The 20,939-nt window shown below is 35.1% G+C and overlaps 1 protein-coding gene across 3 annotated transcripts in view; it reads left to right on the forward strand.

Annotated features, from left to right (window-relative positions):
* Positions 1–8,232: 8,232 nt before the first annotated feature.
* DTHD1 (death domain containing 1) overlaps positions 8,233–20,939 on the forward strand; it is a 68,155-nt gene continuing 55,448 nt past the window's right edge. For 2 of the 3 annotated variants that reach the window (XM_055246077.2, XM_055246078.2), the window contains exons 1-2: positions 8,233–8,646; positions 17,990–18,320. In XM_055246077.2, coding sequence (XP_055102052.1) covers positions 8,630–8,646; positions 17,990–18,320 — 348 coding nt within the window. In that variant the 5' untranslated portion in view covers positions 8,233–8,629. Of the gene's footprint in view, positions 8,647–10,588; positions 11,205–17,989; positions 18,321–20,939 lie in introns of all 3 variants that reach the window. The other variant, XM_055246076.2, reaches the window with a different exon arrangement.

Here is a 20,939-nt window from a genome sequence, read left to right on the forward strand (position 1 = left end):
TTGGTTTCATGAAAATTTATTTCACTGGTTTCATGTCACAGGCCCATGACTGTATAAAGAGTCATAAACTTTACAAAGACAACAATGACTCACAGAGACATGTTGCAAAGCTGTAATCGAAAACACTGATGTTAATTTCAGAGGACATTAATGGTGTTAAGAAGGAGCTTTTGTTAACCAAATAATTGAATACTCATAATTACTTTTCAGTTCTAGTTCAGTTCTTGACACCAAAACAAACCATTTTCTTTACATAGTGAATGCAGAACTTGCCAATAAGAACTTTCAATACTAAACTTCTATGTAAAACAAAACATCTCAAAATCAATAACTACTTTAATGGAATGGTAAAGAATTTACTTAAACACAAAGGAATGAAAATGTCTCTGCATATATGTCTATTGACTTTTCAAATTTGGTGACTTCTTTTGAATTAATTCCTTTACCTCTGTTCCTCATCTACATAAAAATGACAAAAATGAAAGATAATTTTCCAGCCTATAATGAAATTTCTCCATTGTTGGTATATGTTTTATCAAATACATTTTTCAGTTGTCATAATTCATATAAGAATTATTAAAAGGGAGTTAGTTGCCTTTGAGGACCTTATTTGGAGCCTACTTCTTAAAAATTGTGTAAAAATAATTGTAGCTTTTAAGAGACAGTTGGAAATTTGAACTTGACCACATATTTTGTGACATTAAGGAATTTTATTAATTATTTTCTAGGTGGGGGAATGACATGATGATATTCTTAAAATAATGTGTGGATTGTTTACTATATTTCAACATTTTCTTAATCATCAAACATTTGTTGACCTTCTGCTGTATCTAGAGCTCTGTGATCCAGATGAAGTATTAGATATTAAGCCATTACCAGGTGGTAGTTACTCTACTTCTGTTTGAAGTATATGCCCAGCCCATTTATTGCTTTAAATTTGAGCTCATTCTTGAGCATGTGCCACCAAATTCCAAGCATTTTCAAATGGTGAATTACTTCTTACAAACTCAATGGAGTGTATGTTAGCTGATCTGAAGTAACCCACTTGAAGTGATGCGTTGTATCAACCTCAATATCACCATCAAATGATCCCTAGGGAATGCAACATTTGGCTTATTTCATTTTTAACATGTGAATTTAGTTTATATCAAAGTAACATAACACACATAGTTTAAAAAAATCATATCGTATGACAACAACTTGAAAGAAAAGCAACAGATCCTTGCAGCTTGCCCTTCTCCCTCCCCAAGTACCTGAGGGTCTGTCATTGTCCTCCAGCATAAGGCCGTCAGGAGCACACCTATAATTGAATAAGCAGGACTCATTACCCATTTCAGTGAGGGAAAACTCACACCATGGAGAATCCTGGGGTGTCTCAGGAAAAGGATGTTAAAAGGGACTTATAACAGGATTTGGGCTTTGGTTGGGTAACTCAACGGAAGTTTCCTGCTCTGAATTGGATGCTGTCTAAAAGTGGTTATAATCTGTGATTGGGTATCTCAATAAGTCTTATATTTAGAGAGGGCAGACTAGAGTAATGCTAAAGATGCAATTGTTAAGAAGCAGTCCTCATTCGTATTAGCTGCGAGAGGGGAATGTTTCGTATTTTGTGGCTTCAACAATGCTCATGTGTTTAGGCATGATTGTAGAGTGATCTTCAATTTGTTTTGATCCATCATAGTGATGATGCCATGTGATTTTTTTTTTTTAACGTTCAACAGAATGCTAACACCTAGCTGTGAGTACCAGGACAGCTGGTAGCAACCCCAAGGCTTTGCTGGTAGTGCCAGGCTAGCTCCTGGAAGTCAGAAGTTACTTTGTTCTTTCCCATGTCTTTTCCCAGAGGCAATCACATTAAACCTTTTAGAAGTTTCTTCTGGCACTCACCTCCAGATTCCTAATAGTTTTTCTTTGTTTTTAAATGTTTGGTTTATTTTTAAATATTTGACTTCCTGCTATAGAAATAAGACTTTTTGCTCTCTTATATCCACCCTGCTATACACATTCGCTATGTACATACCTCCTATACCCGTCCTAATAATACATATATATCACAATTTTTATTTTATTTTTATTTTTATTTTTATTTTGAGACAGAGTCTTGCTCTGTCGCCCAGGCTGGATGGAGTGCAGTGGCGCGATCTCGGCTCACTGCAACCTCTGCCTCTCGGGTTCACGCCATTCTTCTGCCTCAGCCTCCTGAGTAGCTGGGACTACAGGCGCCCGCCACCATGCCCGGCTAATTTTTCTTATTTTTAGTAGAGACGGGGTTTCACCATGTTAGCCAGGATGGTCTCGATCTCCTGACCTCGTGATCCGCCCGCCTTGGCCTCCCAAAGTGCTGGGATTACAGGCGTGAGCCACTGCGCCCGGCCCACAATTTTTATTTTAAAGTAATTATAGACATCTTTATTATTGTGGCTATGTAAATATTATTCATAATGGAACTATGCAATACACTATAATTATATATCCTTTTATTTACAATTTAGTTTTTCCTGGTTTTAATAATTGTCTTTTGTTTCTGTTGCTAAGTTATCAACAATTCTTTTCCTCAGTTCTCTAATAGAATTGTAAAACTTCTCTTAAAATGTTTAAAACATCAGCTAATTCATCAGTTCCATTTTTTCTGCTTGCAGACAGAATTCTGAAGCACTCAGGTGACTGCTGCAGTCTGGAATGGGGGCTTTCTAGGGCCACAGCATTGCTGTCGCCCTGGGACTTCATCTAAAGCATTTGATGTAGCTCTTTCTCTTTTGCTGGATTTTCCATTTCCTGACTCCTATGTCTGCGTTTTTCTTGTGTCATTCTGTTTCTTGTGATAGAGTTCATCTGTGAGTAGCTTCCAAAAAATGGGTACACAGGACATAAGTAGTTTGATATTTGCATACTCGAAATGCCCTTTCTTTCTCGGCACATCTGAATGATGCTTTGGCATTTAGCATTTGGCAACAGAATCCTGCATTGGAAAGAGGCTTCCCTCAGAATATTGAAATCACAACATATTATTTGCTAGGTCTTGGTGTTGCTGTTGAGAAGCTCAACGCCTTTTGATTTAAATGTGACAGTTTTTTCCCTCTTTGGAGGCTACTGAAATGTTGATACTTGGTGTGAATTTGATATGACTGATTATGATTATTTTTTGCATATACCGTTCTGGGCTCTTTCTGTCTAGAATATCATATACTTTGATTCTGAGAAATATTTTGATATTATTTCTTTGATGGTTTCATTCATTCTATTTTCTCTTTCCAGAACTCATATTAGTGGGACCACTTGGATTTAACCTTTAATTTTCTTAACCTCCATTTTACCCCTATTGTCCATCTCTTTGTCTTTTTGTTTGATGTTTTGGGGAATTTACTCAACTGCTTTTTCTTTCCCATATTAAGAAAATTCTATTGTCATAATTTAATTTCTGTGAGTCCTTTCTCATTGCCAGAATGCTCCCCTTTTAAAGAAAATATTTTCGGCCAGGCTTGGTGGCTCACGCCTGTAATCCCAGCACTTCAGGAGGCCAAGGCGGGCGGATCACGAAGTCAGGAGTTCAAGACCATCCTGGCTAACACGGTGAAACCCCGTCTCTACTAAAAATATAAAAAATTACCCGGGCGTGGCGGCAGGCGCCTGTAGTCCCAGCTACTCAGGAGGCTGAGGCAGGAGAATGCCGTGAACCCGGGAGATGGAGGTTGCAGTGAGCTGAGATTGCACCGCTGCTCTCCAGAGTGACAGAGTAAGACTCTGTCTCAAAAAAAAAAAAAAAAAAAAAAAAAAAATTTTCTTGTCTTGTGAGTGCATTATTTTTTCTTATCCTAGACTCTAAACATGCTAATTATAGATTCATTTGATATTTTCCTCTTCCCTGTGTTTGTTCTCGTTTTTTTTTTTTCAAGTTCTTTATTTTTGTTTGTTTACTTTACTCTCTAGCTTTATATTAGAGACTTTTTCAAATGCCTGACCTCGTTGGTTGTTATTCCACTTAAAGTGAGGCAAGAAGAGCCTAGTTTGGAAGCTTTATATGATGCAGAGCTTCACTGTGGATGATCTGGCAGGGGCAGACCAGGCTTTTGGGGTTGGAAATAGGGAGAGGGACCCTGAAAGTTTCACTATCAGTAGGTTTTTCTCATGGAGTGTTCAGTTACTCCATGGAGGAAACTTTCCATTTTCTGCCTGGGAGGTTATGCTTCCCAGCCCATGTTCTTGGAGTTGAGCAGAAGAATAGAGCGGCACCTCATAATTTAACATTGTAGAATTTCACTTAACCCTCATGCTCAGCATAGCACCCCCTCCAGTTCTCCGCTCTGCTGAGCGCTGCTGCCACAATTTATTCATAGAGAAAGTCTCTAGCTTCTGATGTGTGGGAGAGAGATTGTTGCCCGGCTCTTTGGAGCAGAAGCAAGGAATCTAGGAACCTACCTGCTCTCCAAACAGAGTTTCAACAAAAACACCTGTTTACAGCCCTAAGTTCACCTTTATTTTCAGAGGTCCTAATTGTCTCTAATTCTGGGAACTTCTGAGATTCTGTGACAAGGACTCACCTGTTTTCCACTGTCTGGGTGCCTAGGTTTCAGCTCTGTTTGATTATTTACTACTTGACGGTCTGCTTTTAGTCTTCCAGGAGTTTGTTGGCAACTTCTGTCTATCATCTTATCGCCCATTCTCTTTATCTTTTGGGATTTATATATTGTTTTATCCTTTTCAGGGCATCTCACTAGAAATCAGAGATGGAATATGTATCTAATCTGCTTTGTTTAATCAGTAGTGTTAGCTTTGATTTTTACTATGTGGTCTTTGAAAACATTTTAAAATTGATAAGTACATTAAAAATTTGAATGTATAATTTATATTTTACTAGTCCAAAAGTTACTAAAGAAAACAAAAACAAAACAAAAAGAAAACAATTTCTTTTCCTTCTCTGTCCACTCATCATCCAAATGCATGAGTTTATCTTAAACAGACAAAAGATGACCAGACATTCAATATGAATGTTCGAAAGGGGAAAAATTATTCTGGACTGTAAGTACCAAAGTCTCTGATGTAGGCAACTACAGAAAGTCAGTGAAAATAAAATCACATTACAGAACTAGTTACATTGGCTCATAATACTTCAGGCATACATAACTCTTTTGCTTACATCTGACCTACCCACCACTACCCGCTATAAATGCCATGAAAAATAGCACTCTTCATTATGCTTTAAAACGTTATTGTCTTCACAACCTTTGGAATTAATAGCCTGTCATTAATAGCCTGTCCAATCAATTGCATATTTTTATTTCTTTAGGTAGCAAACAAGGAACTATCCTATTATTTGAATTTTATCTCTAATCCACTTTGGTACTTCTAATGTTAAGAAAAACTGTTGTCTTTTTGACCACATAATGGTATGAAGTCAAGACTGCATACTAATGTCAATGGAAGCACTGAATTCTCAGTAAGAAAGTAAAAGGAGTCATAATAACTAGTAGCAACAGTGAAGATGATTTTCAGATGTTAAAACCATCCAGATGAATTTCTTCAGTGAACTTCTGTAGGTGTCTTGACTGCAAATGTCTGTTCTTTCTGTGGTTAGTGACGTCAATTAATGGAAAACAAGGTGCAGGAACATGCCGATGCGTGTTTTAACAAGTAAATGCAGCGTGGCCTGTGGTAGGTCTCACTTTGCAAATATTATATGTTCTTAAGAAGCCAAACAGCGAACAAGTTTAAACTTGAGGATAGCAAATGTGAATGAAACGAAGAGAATGTCTGGGTTTGTTTTTTTCTCCCTGAGAAAGGATTTTCCCCCATATCTAGAAATAAATGTAGATTGCTCAAGTGATCAAGCAGTATTTCATTATCAGTTTTATTCAATACTTAAAACGTGCATGGTAAATTCTCCACTGATCTCTTCTACTTCCAGGGATTCATTTACCACTTATTTACTGATAACATTCAAATATGCCAATATTATTCTAATTCTTAAACTTAAAACACATTCTAAGGAATTTTTCTGAGTTACCTCAAACTCAACAAATCTAAAATTAAATTATCTACCCATCAAGCCCAATATCCCCCTTAAATTCCTTAATAGTGTTATAGTCTATGTAATCGCCTAAATTAAATATTTTAGTCATATTCTAGTACTAAGCATAGTTCTCATACTAGTGGTCAATAAATATTTCTCAAATAAATGAATGTATTTTCAATACTTTCTATTCCTCTCCCTATAATCTGATGGTTTGGTAAGTTTCATAAGTTCTATCCACTGTACTTCAAATCCCCTCTCGTGCCATCCCCTTCTCTCATCTGCTCTGTTGCTGTTTTAGTACAGACCTTTGAGCCTCCTAACTGTTATATCTCTGCCATCTAATACGTCTGCATCTCTACAGCACAGATTTCATCACATTGCAGTCGGATTCAAATATATTCAATTTCTCTCTTATCTGTAAACCCAAATTCTAATTTCTTCTCTTCACTCTCTACAATTACTGAACTCTTCATTTGCCACTTCTGACTCATTAACTGAACCTTCCTCCAAAGCCATACTTTTACATTTTTGATCCTACTGTGTAATCTCATGCCTCCGTGACTTTGATCATATTATTTCCTATGCTGGAATATTTTTTTTTTCTTTTACGCTATAGCCTGCTTATCTTTTAGTTTCTAATTCAAACATTTTCCAGGCCTCTAAGCAGAATTATTTTTTTAACTCCTCAAAGCTTTTATGATACTTTTTCTTTATGCTTCTGCTCTAGCTCTCAACACAGTCTAAGCTTTGTTTCAATAATCTGTTCATGAATCCATCTCTTGAAGTCCTAAAAAGGCCTGACCTCCAGCACTTAGTTCCTGTCCCACAGTAAATGCTATAGGAAGTTTTCAAAATTGGCATTGAATTAAAGCCGTGTGTACATTATTATTGAAAATGACACATCCATTTAAGGAGTAAGAAAAAGAAAATACAAATGAATGAGTGAGTCTTTAGTTTGAGAAGATTTAAATGATCCAATCCATGAAGTGATATCAACTCATACTGCAAAAAAGGTCCCCTTTTCAGTGAACAGAAGTTAACTGAAAAGTGAGACACTTAGTGGCGAAAGAGCCCCTCTCCACTCTGCAGCCACCAGTACTCAATACTGCTCCTTGCCTTTTCCTTCAGGGTCTTTGACAGTCTTTAGGGCAGTGGTAGTCATTCTTCATTATTTATTCTCTGGGCTTGTTTTTCCCATCTTGTCTTCCAGGTGCCCTGAGTGTAGCTCTTAGAACTCCAGGGCTTAAGATGAGATAATGTGTTGCCTGTGGGAGGGAAGCACTCCAGCTTCCCTTTGAAAAGGTTTCATTTTGTTCCAGTACCCCTGAGGGAACATGAGCCTCTCTGGAATGTACTCGCTGCCCTCTTCCTTTGGCGTGGGTGTGTGTTCTCTCTGAGCAGTGGGATTGGAGAGGGAGGCAGACTGTTCTGGTTTCTTCCAAATACCCCCAAGTGCTGCATTGCATAGCCCCATATATGATGTGCTGGCAAGCAGACGGGCAGCAGTGGGGAGAGCTTGTTGTATCTGAATTTTAACTACATATCGTAAAGACTCCTTGCTAGTTTAGAGAAAGCTACTCTTCAGGTTTACATTCTTTCAGTGAAGGGGCATTTTATCCAATTAGAGGGAAATTATCAGAGGCCAAGTTCTTATCTCAGTCTCTGCAGATTTACCATATAAGAAGATGCTAATTATAATTACCTAACCAATGCAATACACTCTGCCAAGGAGAGGAATGTTTTTAAACTCTTGGTTATAAAAATACTATACATATACACATTAATTAGAGTGAATTGTCAAGACCCCATGTGTAACCATATCCAGCTTCAACATTTATTAATTCTTACAGCAAATTTTATACCTCTACCCACCCCTATGCTCCCAGATTATTTAGAAGCAAAATCAGACATCACATTATTTCTTTCATAAATATTTTTAAGTTTACAGGAATCCTGCCAGCAATATTGTTCAAACAGTTTACCTTTGATTAATAAACTTCTTACCCTACCTGGAATCCATATTTTATTGCCTCAAAACTTGAAAAGTATTTGGGACTTCCACAGTATATTGAATTTGTAAAACTTACACAGAGAGTTGGATCATGTGAGTTAGCTCTACCCCAGTGATTAATGTATTCTGTACACAATAGCACCCATGGTACAGGAACGCCCCTTCTTCGGTCACCTAGTAACTTTTCACTAGTCAACACCAAACTGAATAAACCACTATGTTGTGAGAAAGTGCTGGGCTAGCTGACTTGGATCATCTCCTAGAGTTTAGGAGAAATAACCATCATCAAGTTTGAATTTGCAAAACCTTTAGGCTTTGCTGGCAGGAGAGAAAATACCACTTTTGGATCATAAAATGGATACGGAATACATGGGCTCAGGTAAACTGGGCCAAATATTGAAGCAGATTTGGAGACAAAACCAGATGCTAAAGCAGGCACTCTTGGGTGATGACCTTTGTGAGGGGGCTGGTGGAGCCACTTGGATGGCCACTGTGGTCTTTCTGGGTCAGGAACTCAGCAGGGCCCTTCACCAGCTGCTGGAGCACACCACAGGCACCCTGCATTCCACCTGCCAGCAGCTGCATGTGCTGCTTGACAAGGAGAATCAATGTGTCTCGAGAAAAGGCAAGTATTCTTTTTTTTAGTTTATTCTTTCTCTAAGAAATATTGATTAGGGCAAGATCTGAGAGGGGCTATGAGTATACCAGATAGGCTAAGATAGAGTTTCTGTCCACAAGAGACTAACAATTTCAAAGGGGAAATAAGTTGAGACAAATGCACAATAATGTCAGGGACATTGGGGCCGGTCCCATCAGAAACACATCAATGAAGTGCTTTTGGACTTCAGAAGCAGTTTAAATCCCATCTGTAGGATGGGGAATTGAGAAGTTCGCTAGAAAAATGTAGTATTTAAGCTGAAGCTTAAAGAGTGAATTGGATTTATGCAGCAGGAAATAGAGAGTCGGTATTTTCAGTAGGATCCAAGACTAGAGACAGGAAAATACAGGCCTAGTTTGAGGCAGAGCTAGTAGTTTTTTTTTTTTATATCAGAATATAATATTCTATCTCTAGGGTCATTTGAGCTTAGCCTTATTAATTGAAAAATTACTGGGAAGACTGGAGTGGGTTGGGATAGGGAATGGGATCCCCACGCACTGGGGCTGGAGAAGGATTCTTGGGAATAGGTCCAGTTATGGATGTGGAAAAGTACAGTAAGGCAGGAAGAATGTGGAATATCATGAATATAATCCTGGATAACAGCAGTTACTCCAGATAAGCATATAGGTGGCGTCATGAAATTCAGCTCTAAATAATACAGTATCAAGATAAGTGGGCAGGTTCCATCTATGAGGGAATCCAGGGTTGATGATATTAAGAAATTCAATCTAAAGGGCAAATAGTGGGCATCAGGGAAATCTGTCCAAAGGCAGCATGACTGAGAAGCCATCAGCTGCAGCCCATGATGAGACCTTTAGCCCCTGGAGGGAGTGGAACATGGTCCTCGGCAACATAACAAGACAAATATATATTAAGAAAAAAATAAGGACTTGGCTACCAGAATAGGAGTTAAAAATAAAGACAAGTTCTCAGGTATAAGACAAAAACAAAACAAAAACAAATTGTCAAACCGGATCCCAAAGAAAAGCCCTGACTGGTGAAGGGATGATTTGGTGATGGTTTTAAAAACACTAAGCTATGAGGCCTTAAATTACATATTCTTTAGTTCAGAACTGAATTCTAAAGACTAGAGAGGTACTAAGCCTGCAAGAAGTCATCAGGTGACCTCAGTAGTGAGGAGAAGCAGGATGAACAAATAGGAGAGTAGGAAGAATGATGACAGAGTGAGAGATTATATCAGATTTGACTATGCTGAGAGTTTACTCCAGAGTGAAGAAGGTTGACCTGAGTTAGTAGGCTTTGAGTAGCCACTTCAGGTTCCAATCATAGAATTGGTATGGTCAGAGTTATTCTTTGAAGGACTAATTTGAAAATTTCCAATGATCACAAATTCATCAGGAGGGATAGTATAAACCTAATCCAATTCTTATAGCAGTAAACTAGGCTCCAAAACACAGCATCTACATTGGCAGAAATAATGGAAGTATGGTGTTTCTGCCACCCAAGCCTCATCTGGAGTGTTCACCTAATTTCCAGCCCAGCATTTTAAATGGAGCATTGACAAACTATTGTACAACCAGTGTAAAGAAGAGTTCTCAAAATCATACCAAATGAAAAACAATTGAGGGAGATGTTGACTTCAGTTCTTATTGGGGGAGCGAGAGGTTATTACATTTGTCTTTAAATATTCAAAGTATCTTTATAAGCAAGAGGGATTAGATTTACTCTTTACTACCATGTTAAAAGTGGTTTGTTGTCAATCCTACAATTGTTAAAAGTGTGACAGTTTTACAATTACTTCTCCTTCAGGAGGTTGGCTTAAATGCCCACTAAAGGTCTTCGTAGGTTTCTAAAATTATCTTGCCGTGTTTCATTAGATGTCAGTGCAGAAACATAATTTGGTTTAGTTTTGTATTTATTCTTTGTGTGTCTATGTATGTGTGTGTAGAATTCATTACTTTCATAGACTGCCTCATAAAAATAACTGAACATTTGGGGAGCACTGCTGCACTTCTAAAGAAAGAAGAAAAGGAGATGTGTAATTTATGCGGCATGCATGATGAATGTACTCCACAGCAGACAATGTCCTCCATTCAAGATACCAAAGCAGCAGACATTGCTGCAAGAGAGGAACTAAATGTCATAGAAACAGCTACTGTTTCTCCCACAAATGGAGAGGAAAGTCATTACACAAACCAGGTCCAGTTAGAAAAAAATAAAACACATATGAGTTCAGCATTAGTGGAAAAAGAAAACAATGCATCACTGAATGGACGTGTACTGGGACGAGAAGAGTCACAGAACAAAATGTTCCCAGATAATGCAGAAAATGAAGATGATAAACAAATGGAACACATGATTGTTGAGAACATAAATGGCAACAGGGAAGAGATTCATGGCATAATTCAGACAAGAGAGAGAGAAATTCAAGAGACTTCAGAAAGCCCAAGAGAAGAGATGATCTCATCCTCAATAATATGTGATATCTCCAAGAAATATATAAATAGTACTCTTCCCAATGATTCAGAGAATATAAAGCACAAGAATAACATAATGGAAAAGGAGTAAGTAAATGCAATGTGGGAAGTGCTTAAGTATGCCTACTTATATGTGTGTTTCTATAGTTAGTACATGTCTTAGTTCATTCAGGCTGCTGTAACAAAACATCATAAAGTGAGTAGCTTTTAAACAACAGATATTTATCTCTCACAGTTCTGAAGGCTTGGAAATCCGAGATCAAGGTGCTGGCAGATTTGGTGTCTGGTGAGGGCTTTCTGGTTCATAGAAGGTGCCTTCTTGCTGCGTCCTCACATGGTGGAAAAAGTGAACGAGCTCCCTTGGGCCTATTTTATAAAGACATTCATCTCATTCATGAGGGCTCCACCCTCATGACCTAATTATATCTCAAAAGGACCCACCTCCTAATACCATCACCTTGGGGGCCAGGATCTCAATGCATGAATTTTGAGGAGACACAAACATTTAGACTATAGCAACAGGCATAGTATTTATACATGAATAAAATTTCCATTTCATACCTCCCAAAGATATTGTAAATCAGTAATTCAGCTTAAATCACTCCTATAAAAATTTATATGGCCACTATTATTAATATCATTTGTTTCTTACAGCTTTAAGAAACAAACACATTACATTTTTTTAAAGAGGAAGGAATTGAGTAGATAGGAAAGTAGTTAAAATGAGCAATTATCCAGATCATGAAGACTTTGCAAATTACTACGATTTCAATTATAATAAGAAAAACTAGAAGACTGTAGGGTGTTAGAAGATTTGGAGAGAATGTTTTGGCTTCAGATTCACCTTATTTATATTCTCAAGAAAATCATTATGAGTTTTAAACCTGTGTCTGTAGAACTCTAGGGATTTTATGGATGAGCTTTAGGAGGTACTTAAAATTCAATGTGTATGTTCAGACCTATTTCATTTCCTTGGATATGGTCTAGAACTGTCATCAGATTCTCTAGCAGACCATGACTTCAAAAAAGTGAGAAAGACCAATCTATTTTATAAATTCTGTCCTGTGCAAGGAGGTAATAACGCCCTATTTGTCCATATAAAATAAGATATTCACAGACCATATTTTCCCAGACAAATATAACACGCTTAGAAGTGAAAAAAATTATTTGTTTTGGGAATCAGACAAACTTAAATTGCACTTTCTGTTTTATTACATACTAATTCTGTGACCCTGGGCAACTTGCTTCATTTCTTAGCCTCATTTACTTGTTTGTAGAAATAATATATACATCCTGGGATTATTTGGTAAGGTCAAATGAGAAAGTCACTTAAACGACCTAACACGAGGTCACTTTTTCAGATATTCACACCAGGTAAATGTTAGTCTATTCGTTTATTTTAGCTCCGAAAACTCTCACTTTCTTCACCTGCCACTCACTACCATTGTTCCATTACCCCCATCTCTGCTGTGATGTGCTGATGCTCTTTCAGGTGTATGATATCATTTTGAGGACTATGATCTTAGGCAAGTCATTTTGCTCATCTTGACCTTAGTTATCTTGCCTATAAAATGAAGAGGTGGTTCTAATTTGGCTGTAATGTTTCTACAGATCAGAGTCTGATGAATTCTATGGTTCAGGATATTCAGTGCATGATAGATCTACATGATCTGTAAGAATTACTGCTCCAACAAAACAACTGCTAAAGTAGTCTATATGTGGTTACCTGTTTCACTTGAGAAAAACATTGAAGCTTCATATTCTCACATTCAGAAATGACTCAAAGCATCAGTTAATGAGTCATTGCCTGAACTACTCCCTCTAACACCTCCTTTAGGTGTTTCCTGGTTAGTGACTTCCTCTTTGCAGCACCCAAACCAATTGTGCCTGGCTTGTGTATTTGAGAAGTTGAGTACTCATTGCAATCCCTCGGCCTAGGAAGCCATTATGCCACATAAAAGATGTGTGTGATAAAATCTCACTCAGAATCTGTTGTCAATTTCCCCCTATAGCTTTCTGAAAGAAACCTATCTCTTCCTAGCTGCCCTAGTGTATACAAAAAGGGAAAATAAGGCTAGAATAAACCAATGTGATTACAGTAATTGGTTACTTAATGATGGGGACATGTTCACAGAAATGCACGGTTGGGTGATTTTGTCAATTGTGCAAACACTGCAGAATGTGCATACACAAATCTAGATGGTATAGCCTACTGCACACTTAGTCTATATGGTATAGCATATTGCTCCCAGGCCACAGACCTGTAAAGTACATTACTATACGGAATACTTTAGGCAGCTATAATACCGTGGTAAGTTTTTGTGTATTTAAACATATCTAAACATAGAAATGGTACCACAATAATACAGTATTATAATTTTTAGGACCACTATTATATGTGCTGTCCATTGTTGACTGGTATGTCTTTATGTTCTACATACCTGTATTTTATTTTTAAAAGTTTTAATTTAAAAAATTTTCTTATTTTTTTATTTCAATAGGTTTTATGGGAAGAGGTAGTGTTTGGTTACATGAATAAGTTCTTTAGTGGTGATTTCTGAGATTTTGGTGCACCCATCACCTGAGCAGTGTACACTGTACCCTATGTGTAGTCTTTTATCCCTCACCCTCCTCCCACCCTTTCCCCAGAGTCCCCAAAGTCTATTGTATCATTTTTATTCCTTTGCATCCTCAGAGCTCAGCTCCCACTTATAAGTGAGAAAATAAAATGTTTGTTTTTTCCATTTCCTGAGTAACTTCAGTTAGAATAATGTTCTCCAATTCCATCCAGGTTGCTGTGAATGCCATTATTTCATTCCTCTTTATGGCTGAATAGTATTCCAGGGCATGCATATGTGTGTGTGTGTGTATACATATTTTATATATATATAAATATATATATAAAATATATAATATATAAATATATATATAAATATATATATAATATATGTTATATAAATATATATAATATATAACATATATTATATATAATATATATTATATATAAATATATATAAATATAATATATATTGCATATATAATATATAATATATAATATATTATTTATTATTATATATTACATATATTATATATTATATATAAATATATATTTATGTATATTAAATATATCTAATAATTATATATTAATATATTAAATATATAATAATTATGTATTAAATATATAATATATAAATATATATTTATGTATATTAAATATATAATACATATTTATATGTTATATATATTAAATATATAAATATATATTTATATATTAAATATATATTAATATATATTATTTATATATATATTAAATACATATATTAAATATATATAATTTTATATTATATATACAATATATAATATTATATATATAATTATATATATAATATTATATATTATATATTATATAATTATATATTATATAATATATAATATAATATATATAAATATATTAATATATATTATATATATTAAATATATAATATAGAAATATATATTTATATTAATATATAATATAAATATATTATATATTAATATATAATATATTTATATATTATATATTAATATATATAATATATTAATATATATATAAATATATATAAATATTATATATTAAATATATAAATATATATTATATATTAAATATATAAATATAAATATACATTATATATTAAATATATAATATATAAATATATATAAAATATATAATATAAATATATATTATATATTAAATATATAAATATATAATATATAAATATATAAAATATATAATTATAAATATATATTTATATATTACATAATATATAATATATATATTATATTATATATATTATATATATAATATAATATATGTAACAATTTCTTTATCCACCTGATTGATGGGCATTTGGGCTGGTTTCATATTTTGCAATTGTGAATTGTGCTGCTATAAACATAAGTATCAATATATCTTTTTCACATAATGACTTCTTTTCCTCTGAGTAGATACCCAGTAGTGGGATTGCTGGATTGAATGGTAGTTTTACTTTTAGTTCTTTAAGGATTCTCCACACTGTTTTCCATAATGGCTTTACTAGTTTACATTCCCACCTGCATTGTAAAAGTGTTCCTTTTTTACCACATCCACATCAACATCTTTTTTGTTTGTTTGTTTTTTGATTATGGCCATTCTTGCAGGAGTAAGGTGGTATTGCACGGTGATTTTGATTTGCATTTCCCTGATAATTAGTGATGTTGAGCATTTTTTCATATGTTTGTTGGCCATTTGTACATCTTCTTTTGATAATTGTTTATACATGTCGTTAGTCCACTTTTTGAGGGGATTGTTTGTTTTTTCTTCTGGATTTGTTTGAGTTCCTTATAGATTATGGATATTAGTCCTTTGTCGGATATATAGATTGAGAAGACTTTCTCCCACTCTGTGGGTAGTCTGTTTACTCTGCTGATTGTTTATTTTGCCGTGTAGAAGCTTTTTAGTTTAGTTAAGTCCTATACATTTTTGTTTTTGTTGCATTTGCTTGTGGGTTCTTGGTCATGAAGTCTTTGCTTAAGCCAATGTCTAGAAAGGTTTTTCTGATGTTATCTTTTTATTTTATTTTATTTTGAGACGGAGTCTTGCTCTTTCATCCAGGCTGGAGTGCAGTGACACGATCTCCGCTCACTGCAACCTCCACCTCCCAGGTTGAAGTAATTATCCTGTTTCAGTCTCCTAAGTAGCTGGGACTACAGGCGCCCGCCAGCACGCCAGCTAATTTTTGTATCTTTAATAGAGACGGGATTTCACCATATTGTTCAGGCTGGTCTTGAATTCCTGACCTCAGGTGATCCTTCCGCTTCGGTCTCCCGAAGTGCTGAGATTACAGGTGTGAGCCACTGTGCTGGGCCTCTGATGTTATCTTCTAGAACTTTTTATGGTTTCAGGTCTGATTTAAGGCCTTGATACATCTTGGGTTGATTTTTGTATAAGGTGAGAAATGAGGATGCAGTTTCATTCTTCCACATGTAGCTTGCCAATTATCCCATCACCATTTGTTGAATAGGGTGTCCTTTCCCCAGTTTATGTTTTTGTATGCTTTGCTGAAGACCAGTTGGCTGTATGTATTTGGCTTTATTTCAGGGTTCTCTATTCTGTTCCATTGGTCTATTTGTATACCAGTGCCATGCCACATAACTCTATTTTAGTGTCTAGCCTAGATCTATTTGACGAGGGCTAGAGAGAATGGAACCGTTTAAAAGTCTCCTTGTCCTATTTCATCTGTCAGTTGAGAAACATAACTCCTGGAAGAAAAGTGTATTCAGATGGTTTCCAAGGCACAGAGGAGAGTCATTCCTAAAGTTATACAATGCTGGGTCACTGTGTCCTCTATTAAACAATGTTTCTCATTTTCTGAATTACTTTTATCACCATCACCAAAGAATACTCAAGCAGAACAATGTGCTGAGTCACTTTCTATTCCTTCTAACTATGAGTTTAGAATTATAAACATAAATCAATGACCCTCTCTGCAATTTCTGCATATTTTTTGGATTTCTATGTTAAATTGTACTTTAAAATTCTATTTACCAGTAATTGAAAAACGTCTAAAATCTGATTATTCTACAGCTGGACCTTTATGCTATGTTATATATAGATCCTCTTATTTCTCCTCAACATTGCCAGTATTTCAATCATTTCACTGGTATAAATGAGAAGTAGTAAAAAAAGAGGAACTCAAATTGATAATTTTAATGTAGAAAATCAGCATTTATTGAGCACACATCTTAGGCCAACACATTATTATAAGTTTAAACGTTTTATCACATTCAGTCTTCACACTGTTATGAATTAGATATTAGTTTCAATTTGCAATGAATAAAGTAACCAGCACTTTTGAACGATTTGAGGAATTATGGTATTATATTCAAGAGTTTGGACTTTCACATTAAAGATAAATGGAGCGAAATATCTGTTCTAAAACATACCATCTGTGGGATCTTTAAAAGAAAGCTAAATTATCTGAGCCTCAGTGTTTTAATCTGTAAAATAATTATGTTAGTAGCACCTGCCTGCTACAATAGTTGTGAGAATAGTGTGTAGCCTAAAAAATACTTAATAGAAAGCAGCAAAGTATTAGCTATTTTAATATTAATTATTAACATGTAAGGTCAAGTAAATAGTGACTGATCTCAAATCTGAATTCAAATCTATGACTCTATAATCCTTGGCAAATTTGACAGTTAAAAAAGAGTAAAATAAATGATCAAAATAAAATTTTGGATTAATTTTTTGGGGATTGTAAGTAATCTTTGCCTAATTACTATGACTAATAATGAATTTACAGTTCTTTTTTATCTTTCTCGGCTTTTCTAAAAATATATAATAATCATCATCATTTGATCTAGTGTGTTTAGACAATTCCAGTACTTCATATATGTTTACTCCCTCCCCTCACAATTGAGGAAATGAATATTTAAGTACTAGTACTGATTTTACCAAGAAACTTCAGCAATCTTCAGCTTCTTATTGTGGAATGAATCAATTGCTTAAATAACAACAGTAACAAAAGTAATTATAGCTAATACATATATATATATATATATATATATATATATCACAACTATGGTGTACCAGACATAGCTCTAATTACTTAATATGTAATGGTTCATTTAATTAAATTCATACTCCCATAAGATAGGTATTATGTTATCACCATGTTACCATTGAGGAAACTGAGGCACAGAGAGGCTGAGGATCTTGCCCAAGATCACAGGGTTGATCAGAACTGGAATTCACACCAAGACAGTGTAGATCTAGAGTCTGTGCTTTTCTGCATTTAGCTGTAAAGTACATAAATCAAATAATTGGAAATATGACATTCTTTTTCCCCTTCCAGGTATCTTGATGTGCTGAGTGATGAGACTGGCCCTCAAGTGTCTTGTTATATTACAGCACCATCATATGTTTTACAACAACTAGAATGCCGGATAATAAATCACATGAGTTCTTTAATAGTGGGTGATAATGAAGAGTTAGTTAGCAACGTCATAACTATTGAATGCTCAGATAAGGAAAAGAGAGTTCCATTTCCAATAGGCATTGCAATTCCATTTACTGCACGTTACAGAGGAAATTACAGAGATATCATGGTGAAAGTGTGTGACATAAACCTTCAATCAAGTTACCTAAACCCAAATTCACTAGAAGGAATGAAGGGAGGTTATAAGGTTAGTAAATTCTTGGCTATATCTACATTTGCTGTTTGGCTTCTCTTATAAATATTACTCAGACTAATATATTGTAGTGTAGATATAATTGCTCTACTAGTAATAAATGAAAGGATTTTTGGATTTGTTCCAGTGCTTTCACAATTTATTGCCATCCATAAAGATCAAAGAATGGAAATGATTAGCCAAAGTTAGGAATGGAGAGCTTGGGTCGATCACCTACCAAATGTTATTTTTTTTACCTAGGAAACAAAACCAAAATCATGGCTTAATTACTTTTGTGCTTTAGACTAACTTCAGACCAACATTTCTAATATGATGGACCCTTGTCTAAATTTAAGAATGTTAGAATCTCCAGATGATAGTAGCTTTAATTTTTATTATTCGTGAGTTGGGAAAATATATAAAAATGTAAAAATTTGTGTGTGTGTGTGTGTGTGTATGCCTTGAGATTGTCAGTAAGTCTAGAAATGAAATTTGGTCTATACATGGGAGAAAGTATATGTGGTAGTTAAGAAGTGGACTGTGGAAGAAGATTGGTTAGGTTTGAAATATGGTTTCTACACTTTTTTGCTGTGTGAACTTGGGAAAATCAGGTAGCCTTGCTGTGACTCAGTTACTCCATCTGAGAGATAAACATGATAATAGTGTCTACCTGGTATGGTTGTAAGAATTAAATAGATAATAAACTTATGAAGAGAGACGGAAACCTATAAACACATGTTAGTTGTTAATAAATTATCATTTTCATGTCAGATTTTAATTGTAATAACTCTGAGGCTCTGTATGATCACAAATTCATATGCTGTGAAGAGAGAATATAACAACTATTAAATTTAGTATGGAGGCCAGGCGTGGTGGCTTAGGCCTGTAATCCCAGCACTTTGGGAGGCCAAGGTGGGCGAATCACCTGAGGCTGGGAGTTCGAGACCAGCCTGACCAACATGGAGAAACCCCGTCTCTACTAAAAATACAAAATTAGCCGGGCTTGGTAGTGCATGTCTATAATCCCAGCTACTCAGGAGGCTGAGGCAGAAGAATCGTTTGAACCCGGGAAGCGAAGGGTGCGGTGAGCCAAGATCGCACCCGTGTACTCCAGCCTGGGCAACAAGAGTGAAACTCTGTCTCAAAAAAATAAAAAAATAAAAATAATAAATTTAGTATGGAGTTTATGGAGACTAATATTTAAAGTTTTTCTTTGGGCCACTGAACTTCTTTTTAAGCAATTAAAATATTTATCTCTTTCAGCTTTATGTAAGTTGTCATTTGATGAGGCGGGCAGGGAATAAATGTAAAAAAATTCATATATACATGGAATTATTTATTATATATTTATTTTGTGATTTTGATTTTTTTCTGGGTTTTAAATAAGGTTTTATAGTTGAGTGTGAAATCTAAGCCTATTACATTTACTTACTCCAATTCCTGCAACTAATACATTTTATATTTAGTATCAGAAGTTTACAGGTATGATAGTCTAGTCAGCATTACCCTTGATTGGGGCTCTTAAATTTTGGCCAGTCTGTGTAACTATCACAATACAAGCAAAAACTGCTTGTAGCCCACTTGTCACAAAATGGGTTTGGAAGATGGTTAGTAAATGGATAATTAAAGCAAAAAAGGGAGAGAGAAAGAGAGGAAGAGAAAGAGAGAGAGAGAGGGAATCATTGTCTATCATAACAAATATAGGCATGAATTTTTCTATTTACAGTAAGAAAAAGATTTTAAACTCTGGATTACTTCCAAATTTTTATGTGGATTGTATGACATTTTAAAATTCTAATTATTTAAAAACCCTTTTGGCCTTTCAGTATCTATCAAATATGATCGAAGTGCACAGCAACCACCGTTGGTTTCTAGAAGATCTTTCTTTTTCATCTCTCACAATTTTCCCTCTGGCCAGTTAACAATATTCACCATGCCCTGAATTTTCCCAGAGACAGATTCATTCAGTGATATTGTGAAATCTCTTCCCTAGTCAGCTTTCAAATGGTAGACTATTTTCCATTGTGATTGTCCCTGAAATGTTTATTCGTGTATGTGAGCATGATTATCCACTCATGCTGGGGCAGAGCCCGGCTGCTGTTTGGGGAAGTATGAATAGACCAAATTACTTCTAAGTCTGCCTCCTCGTTTTAAGCTTTGGTGATTATAGGAGAAGATCATTTTGTTTTCATTTATGTACGCAGTTCCCTTTTGTGCAATAAAAAACCTGGAGTATGTGTCTGTACGCATGCATTACAAATTTGAATGTCATTGTATAAAAAGAAACACAAATATCTTAGTCATTTGCTCCCACTGCACAGAGGAGAGGCAAAGAGAAAATGACTTTATTTGGGCAACCTAAGGTATTGCGAGCTATTAGAAGAAAGAATTTGCTGACTGCACAGGTGTTACAGTGTTTGAACAAACTACACAAATAATGGAATTCTAGTCCTTAGGAGTCCCTAGAACAGTGTTGAATGTTTTGGATAAAGGTCAATATTTAAAATCGATTCTCGCTAATGGAGGCTAGAATTCAAGGACCAATCATATTTGTGAAAACACTGAAAATAATTGCCCATTATTCACACAATTTGGGGGGAAGATTTAATTTAAAGAAGTATGTTTTTTTCTGTT

The sequence above is a fragment of the Symphalangus syndactylus genome, chromosome 16 (genome assembly GCF_028878055.3).
Source record: "Symphalangus syndactylus isolate Jambi chromosome 16, NHGRI_mSymSyn1-v2.1_pri, whole genome shotgun sequence".
Classification (NCBI taxonomy): Eukaryota; Metazoa; Chordata; class Mammalia; order Primates; family Hylobatidae; genus Symphalangus; species Symphalangus syndactylus.